The 22,089-nt window shown below is 54.5% G+C and overlaps 1 protein-coding gene across 1 annotated transcript in view; it reads right to left on the minus strand.

The window, feature by feature from the left end:
- Positions 1-22,089, minus strand: part of INPP5A (inositol polyphosphate-5-phosphatase, 40kDa) — a 168,447-nt gene that overhangs the window by 83,519 nt on the left and 62,839 nt on the right. Inside the window, exons 3-4 of the mRNA XM_006879857.1 lie at positions 15,268-15,368; positions 12,569-12,656 (exon numbers count right to left, since the gene is read on the minus strand). Of these exons, the coding sequence (XP_006879919.1) occupies positions 12,569-12,656; positions 15,268-15,368 (189 nt within the window). The remainder of the gene's footprint in view (positions 1-12,568; positions 12,657-15,267; positions 15,369-22,089) is intronic.

The following is a 22,089-nucleotide window of genomic DNA, read 5'->3' on the forward strand; positions in this document are numbered from 1 at the left end:
CCATCCTCACCCTTCTGCCCCCAACCCTCACCTCCTTGTACCCCCAATATGTTTTTCCCAATAAAAAAAATATTATAAAAAAATTATTTGCGGCAAAAGTTGAGATACCATGCTTTCTGACCATCTGGTTTGTTGGCAGGTGGTCACGTACTATAGCACCCTCTGCAGGAAGAGGACTGGCCTCTCACTACTGCCCGGTCCTGGTGCATCTATTTGCAGACTTCCTGCTCTCATCTGTGACCTGTCTATATGTTAACAATTCTTAAGCACTGCAGATTTCGAGTCAGGTGGTATAAGGCCCAGCTCTTCCTTCAAGTTGTTTTAGGTCCTTCTCATTTCCACACTGCGGAGGCAACTATCTCTATGCTATTACAGCAACATGAGAAAGAGCTGTACTGCCATCCCAAAGGCATGTGGTTCTAATCCACCATCTACTCCATGGGAGAAAGATGGGCAATTTCCTGTCCCATGCACTTATAGCCTCTGAAAACCAGGCTGGAGGCTCAGCTATGAATCAGCCCTGGCTCAACAGTACATAATGACATCAACAGAGAATTAAGACAGTATGGTTCCTGGGAACTCACAACCCAGGAGCCTGGCATGAGAAGGGTGACCATCAGCATGTGCTCTGGTGAAATTTCCTTTCAGTATGTCTCACCAAATCAGTTACCTGCCAAATACCCAAAGATTCCTTCTTAGAAGCATAATCGTGGCCATTCTGGTGACTTCCCCTTCCCGGGACCTGGTTCTCATACTCAGTGATTTCTGCTGGTCGTGTGGTTCTCATCATCGCATCACTTCACTATGGAGCTGCTTACGAGTCAGGTCTAACTCAGGGAGTGGGAGTGGGCCATCTCTGTTTCTAGAGCTGGGTGGAGAGGGCTCCAGCTCGCCCGAGTGCCCGGAAGACAGACAAGCCCTGTGCCTGGAGGCAACCAACACACCTGGCCTCCGCGCTGCTACACCTTCACACAGTGTGTTTGAGCTCCTGATGCTGAATGCCGGACCCGTCGTTTTAGTAGAAACCCTCCCTCAGGAGTTTCCTGCAAAAGACTATGTGGGATGTCACCGTCTTACAAGCTCCGGGCATGTTATCAGCGAGGGCCAGGAAAAGAACATCATGCTTGACAAAGTCAGCAAGGTGAGGAAGACCCTCAACAACATCAAGTGACACGGTGGCTGCTGGCTGTGTGCTGTCCACAGGGTCACTCTGGGCTCGAGCTGACCCAACGGCACCAAACAACATGACAAGAAAATTGAGTTCTGCACTGAGGTTCATAGACTAGCGAGGCCCCAAAGAGGCCTGAGGTGAGGCCAGGTTTTTAGAGGCAGTGGTTCTAGCCACTCCTGCCCAGCTTCTAGGGCAAACCTGAATGTGCTGGACGAACCCCCAGGCCCTCCTTCAGCTCCTCCCTCCGCTTCAGAACTGCCGAGAGCTGGGCCTGCCATACGGTGCTTCACCCTCAGCTGTGGCTGGCCCAGAAAGGGCAAGTCCTTGGGAAGGAGGCTCCCCAAGGTTGTGGCAGGCGATGCAGGAGCTGGCCACAGGCCACACACCCCTCACATGGCAACAGGTCCCACTCACTCTGGGAGCACTCTCCCACGTCCAGCCCTCACCTGCAGTGCTCCTCCCCCAGCTCTACCCCCCCTCGCCCTCAGGACTAGGACCCAATTGTACAGCAGCTCATCCCAACTTCCCAGCCTCCACCAGGCCTGCTATGCTGTCTCGTCAGCCCCACTCTCCAAGCTCCTCTCACAGGGGTACGCTGTGAAGTCTGTGAGCTGCAAGAGCACGGGGCCCAAGAGTAGGCAGGAAGTGGCCTGCAGCATGCAGTGTCCGGCGTGCAGGGTGTATGCACTTCTGGAGCCCGCGTGCCAACCTAGGACGTGCACCACTCGTTCTGGCTACATGAGTAGGCCACACTCCTTTACATTCTTGCAGGGTGCCAGGGGAACCCACGAGCTGGGACAGGGGTGCACCAAGAGCTAGCTGGTCACAGGCTGTAATGGGAATATGCTCACGAATGTCCATGGAGCTGGACACAGGATCTGGTTACAGGGCACAAGGGAGGTGGCCTACAGTTCACTGGAATGAGGCTGGACATTCTCAAAGCTGTCACAGGATGCCTGGGGTCCACGAGGCGAGGGCAAAGACATGCTGAGAGCTGTCCCAGGTTGCTAGGGGTTCACAGCAGAGGCACTCACTGGAGCCAGTGTAAACGTGGATGCCCCCACTGCCCGTTCTCACCCCAGGCTGACAGCTCTGGCCCAGCACCTGCACTCTGATGCTAGCTCCTGGAGGAATTTGAGCCACAGTGCCCAACGTCAAGTGCAGGCAGGCCTGAAGATGAGCCCAGTGACACTACCCATTCCAGCCAAAGCCTTGGGAGCCCACTTTACCATGGTTCTTCCCAGCTCACGACCAACCATCCTGTCACCTCACCGTGACACCAGACGGCGTCCTCCAGCCCATGGCCCAACACAGAGCACAGCCATCAGTCCTGGTTACTCCACATCCTCTTAAGATACCCATTTGTCCATTTCCTTGTGCTCACAGGGGACAGCCACCCCCACAGATCCAAGCCTCATGTCCACCAGCCCCGGAATGAGGTCCTTGTGGACAAATGTCACTGAGACCATTTGGTATTGCCCTCAAGTGCCTGATAGCAGGTCCAGCAGAGCAGAACCCTCATGAGTGTCCCTCAGCTGGACAGCCTGCACCCACATCCTGTCTGGACAGTGAGGTCACTCAGGACAGGTGGTGGGGTCAGGAAAGATGATAGGGTCAGCAGGCCGTGGGGTCAAGACAGGTGGTGGAATCAGGACAGGCAGCTGGGAAAGCGGCTGGTGGGGTCAGCTGCTGGTGGGTCCACTAAGGACAGGCGGTGGGGTCAGCAGGCAATGGAGCTAGGTGGTGGGATCAGGACAGTCAGGTCAACAGGCAGTGGGGTCAGAACAGATGGTGAGGTCAGCAGGAAGTGGGTTTAGGACAGGCAGTGGCATCAGAACAGACAGTGAGGTCAGCAGGTTGTTGGGTCCGTAGGTGGTGGGGTCAGGACAGGCAGTTGGGTTAGCAGGCAGTGGGTCCACTCAGGACAGGGAGTGGGGTCAGCAAGAAGTGTGCGCCCACTCAGGACAGGCACTGGGTCAGTGGGCAGTGCAGTCAGCAGGCAGTGGGTCCAGTCAGGACAGACAGTGGCTCCAAGCATCAAGACGCCTCAGAAGAGAGCTCTGGGGACACTCAAGACTTGGCACCCCTGTCTCCTGGAAAACCACGACAGTCAAGACGCAGGGCCCTTGTGGTGGGCACTGCGGTTCACTGTTGTCCTAGCAGGTGACACATCTGCCAAGTCTGGGAGGGCATGTGGCCAGTGCTGGCCTGTTGCCAGAAGACATACCCACTTTCTCCGCACACACGGAGCCATGGCAGCAAAATTAACCCATGGCAATTGTTTTCCCACCCGTTTGATGGACCCGTGTCAGCTCATCTGTTAGAAGGAATAAAAAAGTCAAGCCTAAATGCATAAAAAATTATGATGGAAGTCCTGAATAAAGCGGGACCTGCAGGCTTATTGAGCTGGAAATCAATCGATCAATGAGCGAGTGGATTAGCAGCACCTCATCAGCCCAAGAAAGAGTTTGCCCAAACACTAGGATTTAATGCAGAGCACCAAATTCCAACACTTTTAGGAAGTAAATAATGAAAAATCAATTCAGAGGAAAAACAGATCAAGAACCTGGATCCTGACGTGCCGACACATTTATTGCTGAACGCCACTTCTCGGCTGACCTGAAAACTTCGGAGCTGTTTATTTACTCTCAGCACCTTCTTGAGATCAATATTTTTAATTTGGATCCCAGTTATTATTTTTCACATCACAGCAGCGAGAGCAGAGCAAAGTGGCTCATATTTTAGTGCTAAAAAGATCGATATGACAGCTTCACCTTCCTGCCGCCCGCCGCCCACCAGCAGGTCCACGGGGAGGCAGGTGCTGTGGTGAGCGGAGGGTCATTACCCGCCAGCTGGCCGACAGCGTGATTTAGCTGGCCGTGGAGGGCCCGTCGCCTCAGAAAACCAATCCTGCTTCTCCCACTCCATCAGCCTGTCTCGTCCACGGAAGCCGAGAAGGATGCAAGGCGGATGGGCCAGAGCAGCCAGTTATGAGCCCTGCCAAGCCTTTCACCACCTCCTGCCGGCTTCTTCCTGGATCAAAGCACACTGATCTCCGTACCTACCTCCCCCTCAGCATCTTAGTGAGGGGAACACGAGGGCCCAGGGCACAGGGTAGCTCAAGGAGCCCATTTCTCGGCTTCCAGCATCCTACTCCCCTGGTCACTCAGGCCGGTCCACCCTCCAGCCCCAGGGTCACTGCCAGAGGAAGGGCTTCCCCTGGAGAGTAGTGCTGCGAGGGTCAGGAATGCCAGGTTCAGCCACTCCACGGCCAAGAGCCGGTCATTAACACTGCATGAGGCTGTCCTGAGACAACAGGACTCTCAGAGAGACTGGGTGGGATCTGTGGCCGGATCTGCAGGCCCTGGTCAGGCCCAGGACTGGGCTCTGCAGAATGGCCCAGCACCCACCTCCCAGCCTGGTAGCACCCAGTCTTGCTGCACACTAGGATTCCACCTACCATGCTGCTATTTGGTACAATCAATTCTCCAAGGGCCACCAACTCGTTCTATGTGCCAAATCCTTGATGCTGCAGTAGGCAGCCAACCAGACAATTTACAGATATGCTTCTCTGTCCAATGCCGCTCAGACACCAGGATCCCTGAGAATTCAGAGAGGGAACCCCCGCCCAATACTGTCCAGATTTCAGGACCCCTGAGGGGATAGACTCCTGCCCAATGCCTCTTAGACATCAGGACCCCTGAAAATTGAGAACGGGGATCCCTGCCCAATAGTCCTAGAACACCAGGACCCCTGAGAGCTGGAGGGAGAAGCTCCTTGCCTGACCAGAACTCAGGGTAGACAAGCAGGGAGCTGGTGTCCCGGCCTCTGAAAAGACACACCTGCAGGTACTGCCCAGAACCAACCACTTCCAGCCACTGAGCTCTGCCCACAATGGTGCCCCATGTGGACACTGCCTCTTACACCTATCTGACCCCAACAGCACGCTAAATGCTTCCCTCTGTGTCATCTCTGAGCCAGTACAACTCACTCTCTCTCTGTCTCTCTCTCCCCCCGCCCCCCCTCTTCCGGTATCACAATGCTCCTGCCCGACCAGGCTTGCACTGAACCCCCCCCCCCCCCCCCCCCCCCGACCTGGGCCCATCCTGTGCCTCAGACGTCATCACTGCCTACCAACATGAGAGACCAGGCTGGCCACCAAGCTCTACTTCCTGTCCCCAGTCAACAGGCCTTTCTTGGCTTGCCCACGACCCTGAGTGCCCACTGCCAACAGCAGACGTGGCCGCAGAATAATCCCATGTGGTGCCTGCCTGTGGTGACAGGGCTGCAGGGCAGACACCAGCTCCCCCCTCCTGACGTCCACTCCCTCGGCACCCGGCAGCATCCATGCTTGCTCCACTCTGCTGCTTCTCCTGGAAGCAAGTCCAAAGAGTGACAGAGTGACCCCTGGACCCACTCCCTGTGGAGAGAAGCCCCACATGCCCTCTACCTTCTCAGGAGGTGGTGGGGCTGCAGGCCGCCCAAGGCATGGTGAATCCCTTCGGAGCACATCACGCAGGCCTGGGATGGCTTAGCAGCTCAACGCACTGACCCCTGCAGACGTGCACCTCTGGACGGTGGGACTGCAGAGCTGTCAGGGCCAGACTGCCCGGAGTGACCAACTCAGATACAAGAGTCCAGGCAGGTGACCGCTGTTCTGATTCACTCAGGCTTGGGGACATGGCCTAGGGAACCTGAGCATGACACAAGCCTGCAGCCCAGTCTCCTGCAGCCCAGGGTGCTGCCCGCATCAGGTCCTAGAGATACAAGAAAACCCCGACTCCAGCTGGAGCCCAGGACTCAGCAGCAGAGCAGAGCAGTGGTGCCACCTGCTGGCCAGAGTGGACCTGGAGCACAGTTCAGCAGGAAGCCCTGCACCCCTGCATGCCCGCTGCACCTCATCCCCGCATGCCCACTGCACCTCACCCCTGGCGCTGCACCTCACCGCTGGCGCTGCACCTCACCCCTGCATGCCCACTGCACCTCACCCCTGCATGCCCACTGCACCTCATCCCCGCATGCCCACTGCACCTCACCCCTGGCGCTGCACCTCACCGCTGGCGCTGCACCTCACCCCTGCATGCCCACTGCACCTCTCCTCTGGTGCATCTTCAGGCTCAACGTCCTTCTGGGAACAGGCCACTATTTTCTGATCCCTATTAATGGTCGTGACAGCATTTATGTACAAGATAAATTCATTTCAATTTCCTTGTTCAATTAATGGCCTATTATTCGAACCAGACTCAGCTGAAAATATTGCTCTAATGCCATTAATCTTGTAAAAATTAAATTCTCCTCTCTCAGACAGCCAGAGGCCACAGGATGGGGCAGGAGGAGTGGCCGCCAGCTGGACAAGCATGGCCACCCTCTAGGACACACAGGTCTCCACCACAAGGACCAGCTCTGGGCTAGAAAGGACAGGGTGTGGCCGGAAAAGAATGGCTTTTGTCGCCAACACGAGCCACTTCAACCCTGTGCTTTTGGCGGTGTCTTCTGGAAGAATGGCATGGGTGCCGAAGAGCAACACTGGTTGCACGGGCAGCACCAAAGCCGCTGGGGGGTTCCAGGGCTTGTCCTTCATGGGGCGTAACAACCAGGACCAATGGGGACCAGGAAAGGTGGTACTTCCAGCAAGGAGAGGAAACTCATGAGCTGTTTAGTAACAGTGAATGGGCGTGCACATGAGTGTATGTGCATGTACAAGAGTCTGTGCACAAGTACCTGGGTGTGTGTATGCGTGAGTAGTCATGTGTGTGCATATGGACATGTGTGCATGTCCCCCACTGTGTGCACACATGAGTGTATATGCATGAGCTCTGTGTGTTGATATAAGTGTAAGTTGTGTGTACACATGTAAGCCATGCATGAACACTCAAGTGTGTGCACATACATGTGTGCATACATGGATCGTGAATGCAAGTATATGCGAAGGCCATGTGTGAGTCTGTGCACATGTGTGGGTCGTGTGTGTACATATGTGTGAGCATATGTGTATGCATGAGTGTGCATGTGAGCCATGTGTAAGCACAACAGTGTGCATCACGTGAGCCCAGTGTGTGCACTACAGTGTGTGAGAGTGCACACGAGTGTATGTGTGAGCTGTATGTGTGCATGTGAGCCATGTGAGTACAGAGATGTGTGTGCGCGCATGTGATGTGTATACATGCGCTGTGTGTGCATGTGAGTGTGCTTTTATGTGGGAGCCCTGAGCAAAGCACATGTGTGTGCACATGTATGCATGAGCTATGTGTGCATGTGTACACATGAGCTCTGTGTGTGCATCTATATGTATGGCCCGTGTATGTGCATGCACCTGTGTACTCATGTGCTGTGTGAAACATAAATGTGCCCAGAAGCTGTATGTGCTTGTGTGGGTGCACAAGTGTGCATGGTGTACCTGTGGTTTGTGTGTGCATGTGCACAAGTGTGTATATCATGGGCCAAATGTGTATGATGAGCTGTGTGCACATTAGTGCACATGCACACTGAGCCATGTGCGAGTGCACACGTGTGTGCACACATGAGTGTATGCTAGCAGTGTGCATGCAAGTGTACGTGCACTCATGAGCTGTGCGTGAGCACGTGAGTGTACCTGCGAGCTGTCAGTGCAGGTATGCAAGGGTGAGTGTTGTGTGAGTCATGTGCATGCATGTGAGTGTGTGTGTGTCCATATGGGCTCTGCAGGTGCATATGTGTCTGAGCCATACGTGCGAGCATGTGAATGTGCATGTATGCATAAGCCATGGGCGCACATGTGTGTGTAAGTCATGTGCATGAACATTAGTGTGCTTGTCCGAGTCGTGTGTGTGCACATGCTAGCACGTGAGTGTGCCTATGAGCTGTGCATGCATACACGCAATGCACATGAGCCCTGTTTGTGAGCACACGAGTGTGGGTATGTGTGAGCCGTATATGGACACATAAGTGTGAGTGCATACATGAGCTATGTGTGCACATGTGCGTGTACATGTACATATGATGAGCAGGTGGGACATGCACATGTGTGAACCATGTATCACACACATGAAGAGGCTGGAAGGAGAGGTGGAGTCAGTCAGAAGGAAGGAGAGGGGCAGACAGAGGCCAAGCCCAGCTGTAGGCATCAGATGTCCCCTAAGGCCACAGGTTGTTCTTGGGCCCCTAGCTGCTCCTGTCAGGTGATAATCTACTTCTAAAGAGCCTGTCAAGAGCCTGAGAAGCAGCACATCAGCCCTTCAGGCCACGCCCATCCCCTTCACCCAGGAGTCCCTGGTTCCCTGCATCCCATGAGCCCCTGCATCCCCCACGCCTGAGTTGGCTGCCAGCACCCCCTATGCTCCTGGATCTCTGCACTCCCTGTGACCCTGGCTCTCTGCACCACTGAGCTCGGTGTCCCTAAACACCCTGCATTTTTGCACCCCTGCGCCCATGCAGGGCACGGCCGACTGCATCTGTGCTGGGACTCTGCTGCAGGGGGTTGGGCAACGTGGAACTGTAGTTTTCATAGGTGTAACACCCCACAACAGGGCAGGACTATACACATACATGTTGGGGGCCCACCAAGGGGACTAGACAGCTTGCCAGCAGATTAAAGCAAACATCTTTGGGCTGAGAAGAAACAAATCAGACGTGTAGACCACGAGTATGGCCACTCGCCAGTTGTGTCTCCTGGCAGGCTCGGCAGAGGGAGGAACAAGAAAGTGCAGCGCGTCTTCGGGGTCAGAGATCCTTGCGCAAGACAGGGCAACCTGGGGACACAGCCGTGGTGGCAGAAAGCCAGAGCCGTACGACAGTGAGCCCTGTGACTTACTGGGGCAGTCGAGTGGCACCCCCCCAGCTATGGGCAGAAACCAAAGGGAAGCTGAAGGTCAGAGTGGCCTGCCTCAGGCACATCCTTGACACCGCTGACCTCTCTCCATCTACCACCATGTTGCTTGGCCTGAGGATTTTTGTCTTTGATCGTCAAATCCTGCCAGAAGTGGCTCTGGGCTGCTCTTGTCCTTGACGGAGCTGCTTCCCCCAGTATGGTTAGTGGAGGTCGGACTGCTGTCCTCATGGTGGCCACACTGTTTTTATAGGTAGAGCCCCCATCTAGGTGAAATGCTCATCTCGTGTCAACGGTGACCTTCAATGGCACCAGTGGGCCCCAGGGCGAGTGCAGGCCCCTCCACCGTGGGACCCCAGCAGCCCCACTGCCGCTGCGCTTGCCATCTGACCGATGCCGGCTGTTCTCACCAGCTAACTGCTTTGGACTGAACATGATCTCCGTTTTAGTCTGTTTTCTCCCCAAGGCAAATGCCAGAAGTTTCCCTTGAGATAGTGTTTCAGTGCATGTTACAATTTCCACAAGAGCCTGTTCTCTTTTCCATCTCGTTCTGACAGCCTCTGGATCAGGAGATCCTCAGACATCTGTTAACTGTATCCGCGTGTCATGTTTTAACCAGAGAACACATTCTGTGGGACTCTGTGGGACCTCAAGTCCTAGAAGGCTGGGGTTTGTTCTAAACCCAGGATTAATGTTTTCTGGTGAAGTTTCTGTGTGAACTGTCCCAGGCCTGGCAGGCACCAATGGACAGACGACCCAAACACATGGCCTGCCAGCAGGAGTACAGCACTTCAGGCCTTGGCACCAGGCGGCCCTCAGAGAGGGAGGTCCACAGCAGGCCCGAGTGCCCTTTGCCAAGCTCACTGTGGCTCATCCAGAAGGCCCGGCCACTTTCGAGGTCTCTCGAACACTGGAACAGTCTGATAGACACTTCTTTCACCTTAACTGAGAAGATTCTGGTGGCAACGGGAGTGCTGCAGGGCACACTGAATCCCTCAGGAGTGGCCTATGCTGCTGGCTATTAGCTCTGCCCTCTCGTGCCGGCTCCTTGGTCCACAAGGCACCGTTTCCGTGGCTATCTGTGCTTCCGTCCTGGCTGAAGGACTCTCTAGATGCTGACCAGCGTGGGGGGTGGCAGTGGTATTCACCCTAGGCTACCAATTTCTGAGGGGGGTGCTAATACAACGGGTCCAGAGCTGTCCACTTCCCTGTCGGCTTCTCCAGTGCACAGCAGCTCCCAGGGGAGGGCTCCCTTCACTGCAGAAGAGGCGCACAGGCCTGCTTCCTGCTCCCAGACCACGTGTGCACGCCATCTTTTCTCCACCAGCCTTTCTCACTGTGTTTTTTACATTCACCGTGAAGACAGATGGGCAGCCTCTACACAGAGGCAGTGACTGAGGACTGGTGGGTTGAGGTGGGCAGGGCAGGGAGACAGGGAAGCAGTCAGCAGGGACAAGCCTGGGGGTGCGGTGAACAGGGCGGCACGCACAGTTGCCATGAGGAGGGATGAGTCTGGGGATGAAGCAGAGGAGTGAGGACAGGGGTGAGGTGAGCAGGGCGGCACACACAGCTCCCGTGAGCAGTCTGCCGACTCCATGCCCTGCTGTGATGTACTCCAGTTTGTCTCACTTACAGACTCTATGACACGTGAACCAGTAGGTTTACAGGTTTTAGCAAATCTGGGGAAATGCCAGTCCTCATTTCTTCCCATCTTTTCCCACACCTTCCAAGCTAGAGTTCCATGTATGCTAGACACTCGACGTGGCTCAGGCTGTGACATTACCCAGCATTTCCGCCGGCTCGCCTGTATGCTCACTGTTGCAGGATGTGTCTGCGTCCCCACTCAGCATGGCTCTCACCTCAGGCAGTGTTCATCTGAACAAGCACCGCGGGGAGGAACAGGCAGCTGAGTCACAGCAGGGGACGCAGAAGAGCCCGATTGATGGGCAGTGCCAGTGCAGAGGGTGACAAAGAGAGCAGAGGTGACAGAGGGAGGGCGGAGCGCCAGAGACGAGGGTGGGTTCACCCTGAGCAGCAGGGACGACAGAGCCTCAGCCCTGGTAGCACAGGACAGAGCAGAAAGCCTCAGAGACTGGATGGTAAGGTGGACAAGGGTTCACAGGAGATGCCCAGGAGAGCAGGCAAGGAGAGGGGCCAAGGCCATGGCCTGCAGAGACTCAGCTCCCTGAGATGGCGTCTCTGTAACTGTGTGCGCATCACAGACAGGAAAGGAGACTGAAAAGGACATCACCCAGCAGCTAACAGAAGATGCCTCCTCACCCCCAGAACGCTCCTCACTCCAACCTCACACTCGACACATGCTGGACTGTCCTCTCCAGGAGCACCTACCACACACGAGGCCCCTGCTGGGCACAGGTATGGGCTGGGAAACATGACCCCTCAACCCTCTGGATGGGACGTCAATGCATTTGAAGAAATGAGATTCCAGACCAGTGCACACCAAGAGGATAGTGATGTCACACCCTGTGGAGAAGTCAGGTGCTCCCACACCAGCGTGGTGTCACACCCTATGGAGAGGTCAGATCCCTAGCTGGCGTGCACTCACATCAGCATGGTTTCACACCCTGTGGAGAGGTCAAGTGCGCCCGCCCATAGCAGCGTGATGTCACGCCCTGTAGAGCGGTCAGGTCCCCGACTGGCGTGCACTCACACCAGCATGGTTTCACACTCTGTGGAGAGGTCAGGTCCCTGGCCGGCGTGCACCCACACCAGCGTGATGTCATGCCCTGTGGAGAGGTCAGGTCCCCGGACAGTGCGTGTCCTGGTGGACTGTGTCATTATGTCCTGGGAGGAAGTCAGGTGCTGAACAAGCACCTGCCCACACCCAGCATGCCAAGGCGGGGGAAACAACTCGGGGACTGGACAACAGAGGCACCGGCCAACTGTGAAAGCAGCTGTGGGCCCTCAGAGACAGAGGCCTGAGGCCTCCGTCCTGGAGTCACACTGGCTCTTCAACACCTACACAAACGCTCCTCTCAAAGGCTTCCCTTCCTGGCATCCAGCCATCAGGGGGTGGCTGCTCTCATAGGTGCCCTTTTCAGTGGACTGTGGGCTTTCTCCTCTCTGCCCAAGGGGACCTCGCTGGCCAGTCTTGCAGAATCTGCTCAGGACTGGGGACTGGAAAGTGAACTCATGCAATGCACACAGCAAAGTCCACATCTCGGACTCTCCATGTCTGGCCCTGCTCCACACTGATCCTCAGGACCCCTGGGCCCCACTATGACCCCTGCGCCTGCCCTCTGCTGTGATCGAGACCTCAGGACCCTCAGGCCCTCTGCACCTATGACCTCTGCGCCTGCCCCCTATTCCATTCGAGATCTCAGGACTCTCTCTTCTGTGTTCCCCCTTTTATCAGCCACCTGGGGTGCAGCAACTCCAAGCCCCATCGTGTTTGTGGAGCCTGGCCTCCCTCGTAGGCTGGCCACAGGCTCCGTCACAGGTTGCAGTGACGTGCCCAGTTCGGGCTCAGCACATTCAGCCAGCAGCAGAGGGCATGAGGGGTACGTCAGCCACAGGTCTCCCTTGACTAAAAAGAGCCAGAAGGTGCGAAGCAGGGGCCGGGGCGGACTCACTGTGAAGTGCTCCTGGGACTGGTAGTTCTCATCCAGGTAGACACGCGCCCTGCTGTACTCCTTCATCGCGTCACTCGACAGCAGCTCTCTGCCAGGAGAAAAGGGAGCCCGTGAGAGGGCTGCTGCTCTCACCAGGAAGGACAGGTTCAGCCCATTTTCCCGCAGCCCCTGATGGCCGCTGAGGGCGTGTGACAACGTGACAGGAGCACGGGGCTCCCCGTGTGCGTCTCCAGTGGCCTCCCCACCTGCAGGAGCACACTCTCAGCCCCACGACACAGAGAACGGGCCGTGGGGTCCCTCCCCTGCTTATTTCTGTCTGAAAAAAGACCTGACTGCTCACTTCCAAGACCCCACAGGTGGGGGGCCAGCCCCCCAGTGCACAATGTCCAGGTTGCCCTGTTGCAACTTGTGCCCCAAGACAAGACAGCAAGGACAGGGGACAGGCCGGGCAGCCTGAGGGAGCACAGTCAGTGCCAGTGAACCCTCACACTGTCAGAGTGCAGACCCGTCACTGCCTCGGGGAGCGTGCCGCGGGCAGGGGCGCAGCAACCCATCACAGTACCCTCCACACCTCAAAGCCGAAAGCAAAGGAGGCTGGAAGCCTCTGACGACCAGTCCCTTCCAAGCAGGCTCCACCGGGGTCTGGACGACCAAGTGCCGAGAGAGGCCAGGCAACGAGAAAACCAGGACTGAGGCCCAAACGGAGATCCGTTACCAAAGTTCACTGCACGCTATTCACCACTGCAAGACCATGGTGCCCAAATGTCCAGTCACATCGGATGGCTTGAGAAGCTGTGGTACAGTCACACAGTAGACACTACACAGCACTCGGGAGCACAATTCTGAAAATTACAACCTAACTTGGGAGGGACTGGAGAGCATTATGCAAATGAACCGACTCAGTCTCCTAAGGAGAAATACTGAGTAAGCCCATGATTGTAGAAACAGAAAGATAACTAGTAAAACACGGATGAGGATCCCAGGGGGAAAGGGGAGAGCAGAGGGGTGAGCGTACAAGAATCCTGGGGTGAGCGGACCCTTGAGGAAACAGGATCCTGGGCTGAGGAGACTCTGACAATGTAGGATCTCGGGGTAAGGAAAGCCCCACAGATTACTGAGGACGCAGGATCCTGGGGTGAAGGGTGAGCTGAGGACACAGGATCCCAGGGTGAGGGGTGATCTGAGGACGTAGGAGCCTGGGGTGAAGGGAGTCCTGAGGACACAGGATCCCAGGGTGAGGGGAGCCCCACACTGCGACCTGATGACACAGGATTCCGGGGTGAGGGGAACCTCTCCTGAGGAACCTGAGGACACACACCCCTGGACCGTGGTGGGGACTCACAGAGACCCAGAAGAACTCCCGCCGGCCCGCGGGCATCTAATGCTCAGAAGTGGGAACTCGGGCACAAATGGAGAGAGGGAAAAGAAATGGACATAAATGTTTTTGATCGATTAGAATATGAACCACAGCTCAGATAAGCTCCAAGACCAGAAGCAGAAGAAAGAAACCAAAATATCAAACTGGAGAACAACATAATCAAATCGCTGCAGCTACAGAGACAAAATGGAGCAGTCAGAGGAAAAAGGCTCATTATAAACCAGAAAATTAAGATGCCAATAATGGCTAACTTCTCCCTGGAACAATGTTAAGCCTGAGGACAAAGAACAACAGCCTCAAAGTCCTGAAGGAAAACAACGGACAAGCTGGAATTCTATTTCCAACAAAAATGTCTTTCAGAAATGAAGACAAAAACCCCCTCTTTTCAGACAAACAAAAGCTGAGATAATTTGTCACCAACAGACTTGCGCTACTAGAAACACATCAGACAGTTCTTCAGGCAAAGGAAGAGTCAGCAGAGGGCTGGTCCAAGGGAGCAGTGTGGCAGGAACAGCAAAGTAAACAATGTGGCCAGAGGGGTGGGCACCCCTCTCCAGAATGCTCCAGCTGCCGTGGACCAAGGGGCACCCCGGGTGGGAGGGTGCAGGCAGAAGGGCCTGCAGTCTGGGCGCAGAGAAGACACCAGTGGTCAGCACACACTCAAGCCCACCTCACGCTAGAAGCAGACCTGGGCCCACTCACCACCAGCTTGTGTGGTGCAGTGCCTGGCAAAGGGCACACTAGCCAGGCCAGGACAGGACAACAGAGACCAGCAACCCTTCTCTGTTCCCATTCTCTTACAGAACCTTCTGGAAGACTTGGGGTTCTTTCTCCCCAGAAGAAGCTTGGTGAGCACCCGTCTCCAACAGGAGCCCCAAGGAATGGTGTGGCCATTGAACAGTCACCCAAGAACTGAAGTCTTCAACAAGTCAGCTCCTGTCCAGTATCCTTGCGAGAACATCCGCTGCCCATGCCAGGGTGACCCCTCGCTGGACCCTCCTCCTCCACAAAGCTCTCTCTTCACATGTCTGAGTCAGGCTTCCTTTTCCCCGTGCCATCCAGGGTTCCAGCCAGAGTCTTATCCAGGGATGCTCTGTGGGAGAAGGATGTGCAGTCTCCTCCCGTGAGATCTACCACTTCTGAAAAGCCACTGGAGAGTCAGCTGTGGGTCAGTTCTGACTCAACAGCACACAGTAACAACAAATCCAGGACCAACCCAGGGTGTCACTCAGGATCTTACCCAGAGCTGAGCCAGGGTCCTGCCCAGGGTCCACCCAGCAAGAACAGAAAGTTCATCAGGCCCCCGTCCCATACCACTTACTTAACAAACTTGTCCACATGCGACATGGAGGCCTCATAGTTCTTCCCTCCAAACTCCTGACAGTGCAGGGCCAGGAAGTGCGGCTTGTGGGTGTGGACAATCTGAGGAGGAAGCAGACACACCGTCAAATGTTTTAGGGTCTTCCCAGTGTGACCCACCCCAGAACCACAGCTGCAGGCAGCACATTCCTGGGAGGCCAAGCTCCAGGGTGTCCATGAAGTGGGGGGGTGTCATGGCAGGGGCCACCATGGGCTTCTCATCAGGACAAGCACTGACAACACACAGGAAACCCACCATACTCTACACCCAGCAATGTGAGTCCCACCACAGGCTGTCCCAACATGAGCGGCTCCCCACAGACGCCAGCATCAGTGCTGAGACACTTCCTCAGCACCATGTCACCAAATGCTGGGTGCTGCCTGACCCTGCTAACCCACAAGTCAGCAGTCAGGGTCCACCAGCCATCCACAGGAGAAAGACGGGCACATTCCCTCCATAAATATGATGGGTGAGCAGAGTGAACGCTGTCCTGTCGGAATCAGTGTGACAACAGAGGGCGTGAGTTCTCTTGTTTTAGGGGTGCTGCAGGGAAAAGGTCTAGGGATCAGTATAGGAGAGATCACAGTCCCAACCCGGAGAGGTCGCATCTACAGCACAGTGTCATCATCACAGAGTCTGTGAGTCAGAGAAGCACTGTTTTCTAGTGCAGAAGGCAGTGCACTGATTCAGGAGAGGCTACAGCGCACTGGGTACGTTCTCCGAGGCACAGCCCGTGAGCCTGCTTGCGTGTGTGTGCACACGCGTACATGCTGGTGCATGTGCACAGCTAGTGTATACGAAAATGTGTGTGCAACGCACACACACGCTCCCCGTCTCACTCTGTCGTTCCCAAGTGCCCTCGCGCTGACGCTGTGAACACCGCATCTGAAACCTGCCCTGCCCTGCCCCTCAGCAGATTCTCCCAGATGCTCAAGCTCACTGTTACACTCACTGTGCCCGCCCATCTCGCCCAGGGTCTGTCTCTCTCTCTCTGTCCCTCTGCCTTTCCCAGCATGGCACCCATCTTCAAAGACAGGACCGTCCTGAAAACATGCCTAAGGATGTGCGAAAAAATTTGGAAATAATAAAACGGCCTCCTAGCCACACTCTCACGCTGTAGTGCCATGAGTACAATACCCGTGTCATCTCACATGATCCTCAGAACAAATCTGTTAGCAATTACAGAAAGGCCAAAAAACCCCACATCCCTTATATACACAAGACAGCCAGGCCTCAGCACTCCATTTACTGCACACGGGGACACAGGACACAGGCACAAAACACCTGAGTAGGAACCCGCCAGGGGCTACACAACAGGACTGGACTGGGGCCGGCCAAACTCACACGCGCCTCCTGGTGGCTCTCCCCATCCCCACCCCTCCGCTCCCTGGCCCTCTGTCACCAGCATGGTGCCACCGGCTGCATCTGTGCAGAGCAGCATTTCATGGTAGCTCGTTCCCTATGACAAAGTCTGTCCCTAAACTCTCAACCAAAGGACAGAGGATCCTTCTCCCACAGTTCCCCATGCACTGGACCATTTCCAGTCCTGTGTTAGGCTGCACCCAGAACCCATTGGCTCCAGCCACCATCCACACAGGGTACCTCAAGTTCCTTGTATTCTGACCTGAGGCTTCCCTTAAAGAAAGCAAGGGGCCCTGGCAGTGCAGTGGTTAAAGCACTACTAGCTGAAGAACCTGTGTGAACCTAGTCAGCTCCCATCATGATTTCAGTCGTGGAAGCACCAGGACGCTCTCTCCTTGGTCCTATAGTCTGCGACCACGAAACCCTCAATGGCAGGAGAGACACTGACCTGGAAGACACTGAACGAAGCCACATGACACCCACAAGTCTGGGACACCACCAATGGGAGCCACACGCTGGTCATCTGAGTCAGGTTGCTGTTCTGACTCCAGGGCACTCTTTTGAAAAGTAGGGACTAAAGAGAAGCAGGAGGGAGAAAGATCAGCTCTCTCCTCTGGGGGGACTGACAGCCCCTGGAAGCTCACTGAAGGGTCAGCTGTACACAACAACAAAGAGAAGGAAATGTTCGTCCTGCCTTCCTCCTAAAACCTCTGCTCCAGGAAGCACAGGAAGGCATGTCTTTGCTCTGAGGAAGCACAGGCACATAGCATTCCAGATAACAAGTGATGATGAATTCATCATCAAGGGCTAGAACGGCCATTCCAGTTCTTAAAGGAAGGACAACTGCACAACAGTGATCCCGCCCAGCCCCTGAGAGAGAGCGAGAGCCCTCTAATGGACAAATGCAGCATTATCACAGGGAAAGCGGTGCCCTAGCAGCAAGCTGGATTACGTGTTGGACTGCAAACCGAATGGACAGTGGTTCAAATCCACCAGGTGTGCCATGGGAGAACGATGGTGTACCTGCTTGTGTAACAATGGCAGACCTGGGCAGTCTGTGGGCAGTTCTACTCTATCCTAGAGGGTCTTTACAGCCCAAATCTACGTGACAGCAGTGCACAGGAGTCAGAATGGGAGTCCGCACTTGGATTTACAGAGAACAAGGAGGCAGAAGAGCATGTTAAACACCACAGAGACGAGATCCGAAAAATGAAGACTAGGAAGTAGATTTCTTCAGCACATAAACTCTAAGAAAAGGGGTGAGGAAAGGCAGAAAGAAGCTGAGAGAGCCAAAGATGTGTAAGGCTTTCCCCACCCCCTTGGCTAGAACTCCAGGCCTGCTGTGTGAGCCTCCAAGCTTCTCTCCCACCAGTTACAACCAGGAGCTCAAAGGTGGAAACACCAGGTCAGGCCTCAGTAAGTGAGCAGAGCAGCAGCAGTGGTGCCAGCCGAAGCCGTTCCGCTGACTACACTGCCCGGCAACTCTATGAACAACAGCCCTCAGCTCCGCCTGCTGCTGCCCCAGCCTCACCATCTCGGCCACCGTCAAGCCCACTGTGGTAATCACGATGTCAATCCATCTTGTCGAAGGTCTCCCACTCGTTATCTGACACCCCACCTTGCCCAGCACGATGCCTTTCCCAAGGACTGCCCCTCCTGACAACAGGCCCAAAGCATGGGAGACAAAGTTTCACCATCCTTGACTCGAAAAAAAGCCCCTGGGTTGCACGTCCTCCAAGACAGACTGGGTCACCTTTCAGCAGTCCTTGGCACATTCAACCCTCTTTGCCAATACCACAACTCAACCGTTAAAGGCATCCATTCTTGTTTATCTCATTCCAACTTAAAATATGGGGAAGTGAACCCCACAGAGGTCAGCACCCCTTCTATCCTTCATCAATTCCACGGGAGAGTGGACCTTAGCTGCAGGGTATCACAGCAGGGATGGTACAAAGTCCAGAAGCAACTCTGCCATCCACCTGGCCCACAGAAGCCCAGGCAAGCTGGCATGCAGGGAAGAAACCTGAAGAGGGAGGGTCAGCATCCCAAATTCCATCCAGGAACCAGTGGTCTCAGCAGCCCTGAGCAGCATATGCGGCCAGGCCACAAGCACACAGATGCCATGAGGGCAAGAGAGATCTAAAAAAACAATAAATAAAAAAAGAGAGAGATCTGTCGGAACTAAACTGGTCCAACACCCATGAAGGGTGAAGAAGCCCAGAGCTCACTACACACAGACCCCCAGCCCGCCAGATGATGGCCAGGATCCTACCTCAAAGCACAGGGGAAACTGGCCCGTCTGTGACGCAAGGGGCAACCCGAGACGCAAGCAGGCAAAGAGAGCGGGGATGGCTGGTCACACACACAGTGTCTCAGGGAGGCTTTCCAAGGCCGACGAGATTGACAGAATCAGAACAACTATTTTAGAACACTGTCAACTTGGAACGGACCCACAGCTGACCCTCTAGCAGGTTTTCAGAGGCAGTAAACAGTACAGGAGAAGACTGTCCATCCTTCTCCCACACAGCAGCTGGTGGACTCGAACTGCATGCCTGTGGGTTGACAGTGCAGCTTCTTACCACTAAGCCATCAGGAGAGCATCAGTCAAAAGAAGCAGCAATCCACATTCTCATCAGTGTTATCCAAAAGTCACAGAAACAGCCAAGTCCAAAGGTCAGCACAAGTGCCACTGACACAAGACTGTGGCTGCAAATGAGAAAGAGATGAAAATTTCCTAGCGGGAACCACCAAAGAATTTGACATTTGGAAGTATCTTCATGTTAGATCTATGTTCTGTGAAGCAAGAGGAAAACATTTGTAAAGTAAAAGAAAAGATCATCAGGGAAAAGAAACTGAACGAGACTAAGTTAGGCTTCAAAGGACAGACACTAGACCAGGAGAGCACTCGGAGCTCCACAAGGAGAGAAGAACGAGGCTCGCTGTTGTTGGGTGCCCTCAGGTCAGCCAGGACACAGAGCGACCCTACGAGCACAGATCTGAGCCACGCGCCACCTTGCACCACCCCCCCCCAATCTCAGCGATGCTCCAGCCCTTTGCTGTAGTAACTGACAAAATTAGGACATTAAACAAAAGTTTTAAAGTCACAGCCAAAATTTCCACAAACTCGTAAAAGGCTTCAATGCACAGATTCTGGAAGCTCAGTGGTACCAAAAAAGAGAAATTTAACAAACTTACACCTGTTGTTGTTGTGTACTCGGCAATGACTCCTAGCTGATCCTCCAGCAAGTTTTTAGAGGCTGTAAATTGCACAGGAGGAGACTGTCCGTTGGCAGTGCAACTCCTTCTCACTAGGTCACCAAAACTACCTGAATTCAACATAATTAAAACAGTAAAATTCAAGCATAAAGGAGCAAAAACCTTAAAAGAAGTTGAGGGAGACAACATTAATACATATGAGTCCAACGATTCAAACGACCATTAATTTTCTACTAAAACTAGAAGATAACGGAACACGACCTTGAAATAACAGGAAGAGGAAGAAAAAGTTCAACCCACAATTCCACATCCAGTAAAAATGTGCTTCAAAGACAAAGGCCGAATAAAACCCTTCATGCACTTACTGCAGAGGGTCAAGGACTGCAGCCTTCAATATGGACTGAGGCTCAATGTCCAGAAGACAAAAATTCTCACCACTGGACCAATGGGTAGCATCAGGATGGATGGTGAAGAGATTGAGATTGTTAACAACTTTAGTTTGCTCGGCTCCACCTCCACGGTCAACACTCTTGGCACCAGTAGCCAGGAAATAAAAAAAACGTATTGCGATGGGAAAGTCTGCGGTTAGGGACCTCTCTAAAGTACTCAAGAGCAACGGTGTCTCTCTGGAGACTAAGGTGTGCCTGATACAGGCCATGGTCTTTGCAATCACTTGTTATGCGTCTGAGAGTTGGACAATGAGACTAGGGAGGATAGAAGGAGAATTGACGCCTTTGAGCTGTGGTGCTGGAGAAGAGTATTGAATGTACCATGGACTGCCAAGAAAACAAACAGATTCATCCTCGAGAGGGTTAAACCAGGCTGCTCCTTGGAGGCAAGGATTCTGGGGCTTCATCTGACATACTTGGGACATGTTGTAAGGAGAGACAGGTCCTTGGAGAGGGACGTCATGCTTGGTAGGGTAGAGGGACAGCGCAGGAGGAGAAGACCCTCTATGAGGTGGATTGATTCAGTGACTGGGGTAATCGAGATGGATGTGTCAGAGGCAATGAGATTGGCACAGGATAGAGCAGGGCTTAGGGCTGTTGTACATAGGGTTGCTATGAGTCGCAAGTGACTCGACAGCACATAAAAACAACAACAACAACAACCCTAGAACAAGCTAAAGCAGTCATCAGCAAGCCTGCTCCTCAAGGAGGTGGAGGCTGGACACAGGAGGCAGGAGGCAGGAAGGAGGAAGGAGGAAGGAGGCAGGTCTGTGGGTGAAGAGAGGTGAGGACAGAGGGAGAACGAAGGGCAGGCTGCAAAAGCGGCTACTCTCTGGGAAAAGAGCAACAATTCTTCCTCTTGAAACCACACGGGACAAGACCTCAAGGCCATTAAGGTATGGAGCCTGCAGACTGGTCTCCACTCAGCCTCCCTCAGTGTGAAAGGCCACAAGAAACCTTGAGCTGCAGTGCATGTGGACTGCTGGCCAAAAGGTGAGCAGTTCAAATCCACCAGCTGCTCTAGACAGAAGACGGGCAGCCTCCGTCCACGAGAGGTACAGCCTTGGGAAGCTGATGGGGGATCTGGGGTTTGCTAAGACTCGGGATCCATGCGACAACAGTGGGGAGACGATTCAAGGACAGGCAGAGGAGGCCCTGCTGCCGAGAGCTGCACCTTCAGCACGGCCCAGAGGGACGCCAGAGGCTGTGAAACACTGAACAGAAAGAAAAAGGCCCATCTCACGAAGCAGGTGAAAAGAAGCGCACCAGGGCCCGGGGGAGCAGCTCCCTGGGAAGGAAGGAGGGAGGGAGGGAAGGGCTCTGTCAGGGGCAAGGGCGGAGATGACAGGCAGGAGTGTGCGCCAGCATCCGGGTAGCAAAGGGAAGCAAAGCCCAGCAAGGCAGGGAGGACCACGCCACAGAGCAGTACAGATGCCCTGGCCGTGCCCACCAGCAGAGGGCGCTGCTGGCCAGGAATCTCCCAGGTGCTCCTGGGACCGAGGCTACAAACACCCCATTCATTCAAAAGAAACGACAAGAGCGTTGATTTACTCCCAGACAGACACGGGAGAGGCAGACAGAACGATCACACAAAGACTAAATGACAGAAGGTCCAAAGGGGACCAGAGTCTGATGGAAAGCGAGGGCAGGGCACCCCACCACAGTGGAGGAGTGACCAACCAGGAGTGAGCAGGGCTTGAGGATAGAGGAGAGAGGGACAGAACACAGCTCGTTCCCTACACCACGTGGAAGGAGA

The sequence above is a fragment of the Elephantulus edwardii genome, unplaced genomic scaffold, assembly GCF_000299155.1.
Source record: "Elephantulus edwardii isolate Elephantulus edwardi_28Jun2011 unplaced genomic scaffold, EleEdw1.0 scaffold00006, whole genome shotgun sequence".
Classification (NCBI taxonomy): Eukaryota; Metazoa; Chordata; class Mammalia; order Macroscelidea; family Macroscelididae; genus Elephantulus; species Elephantulus edwardii.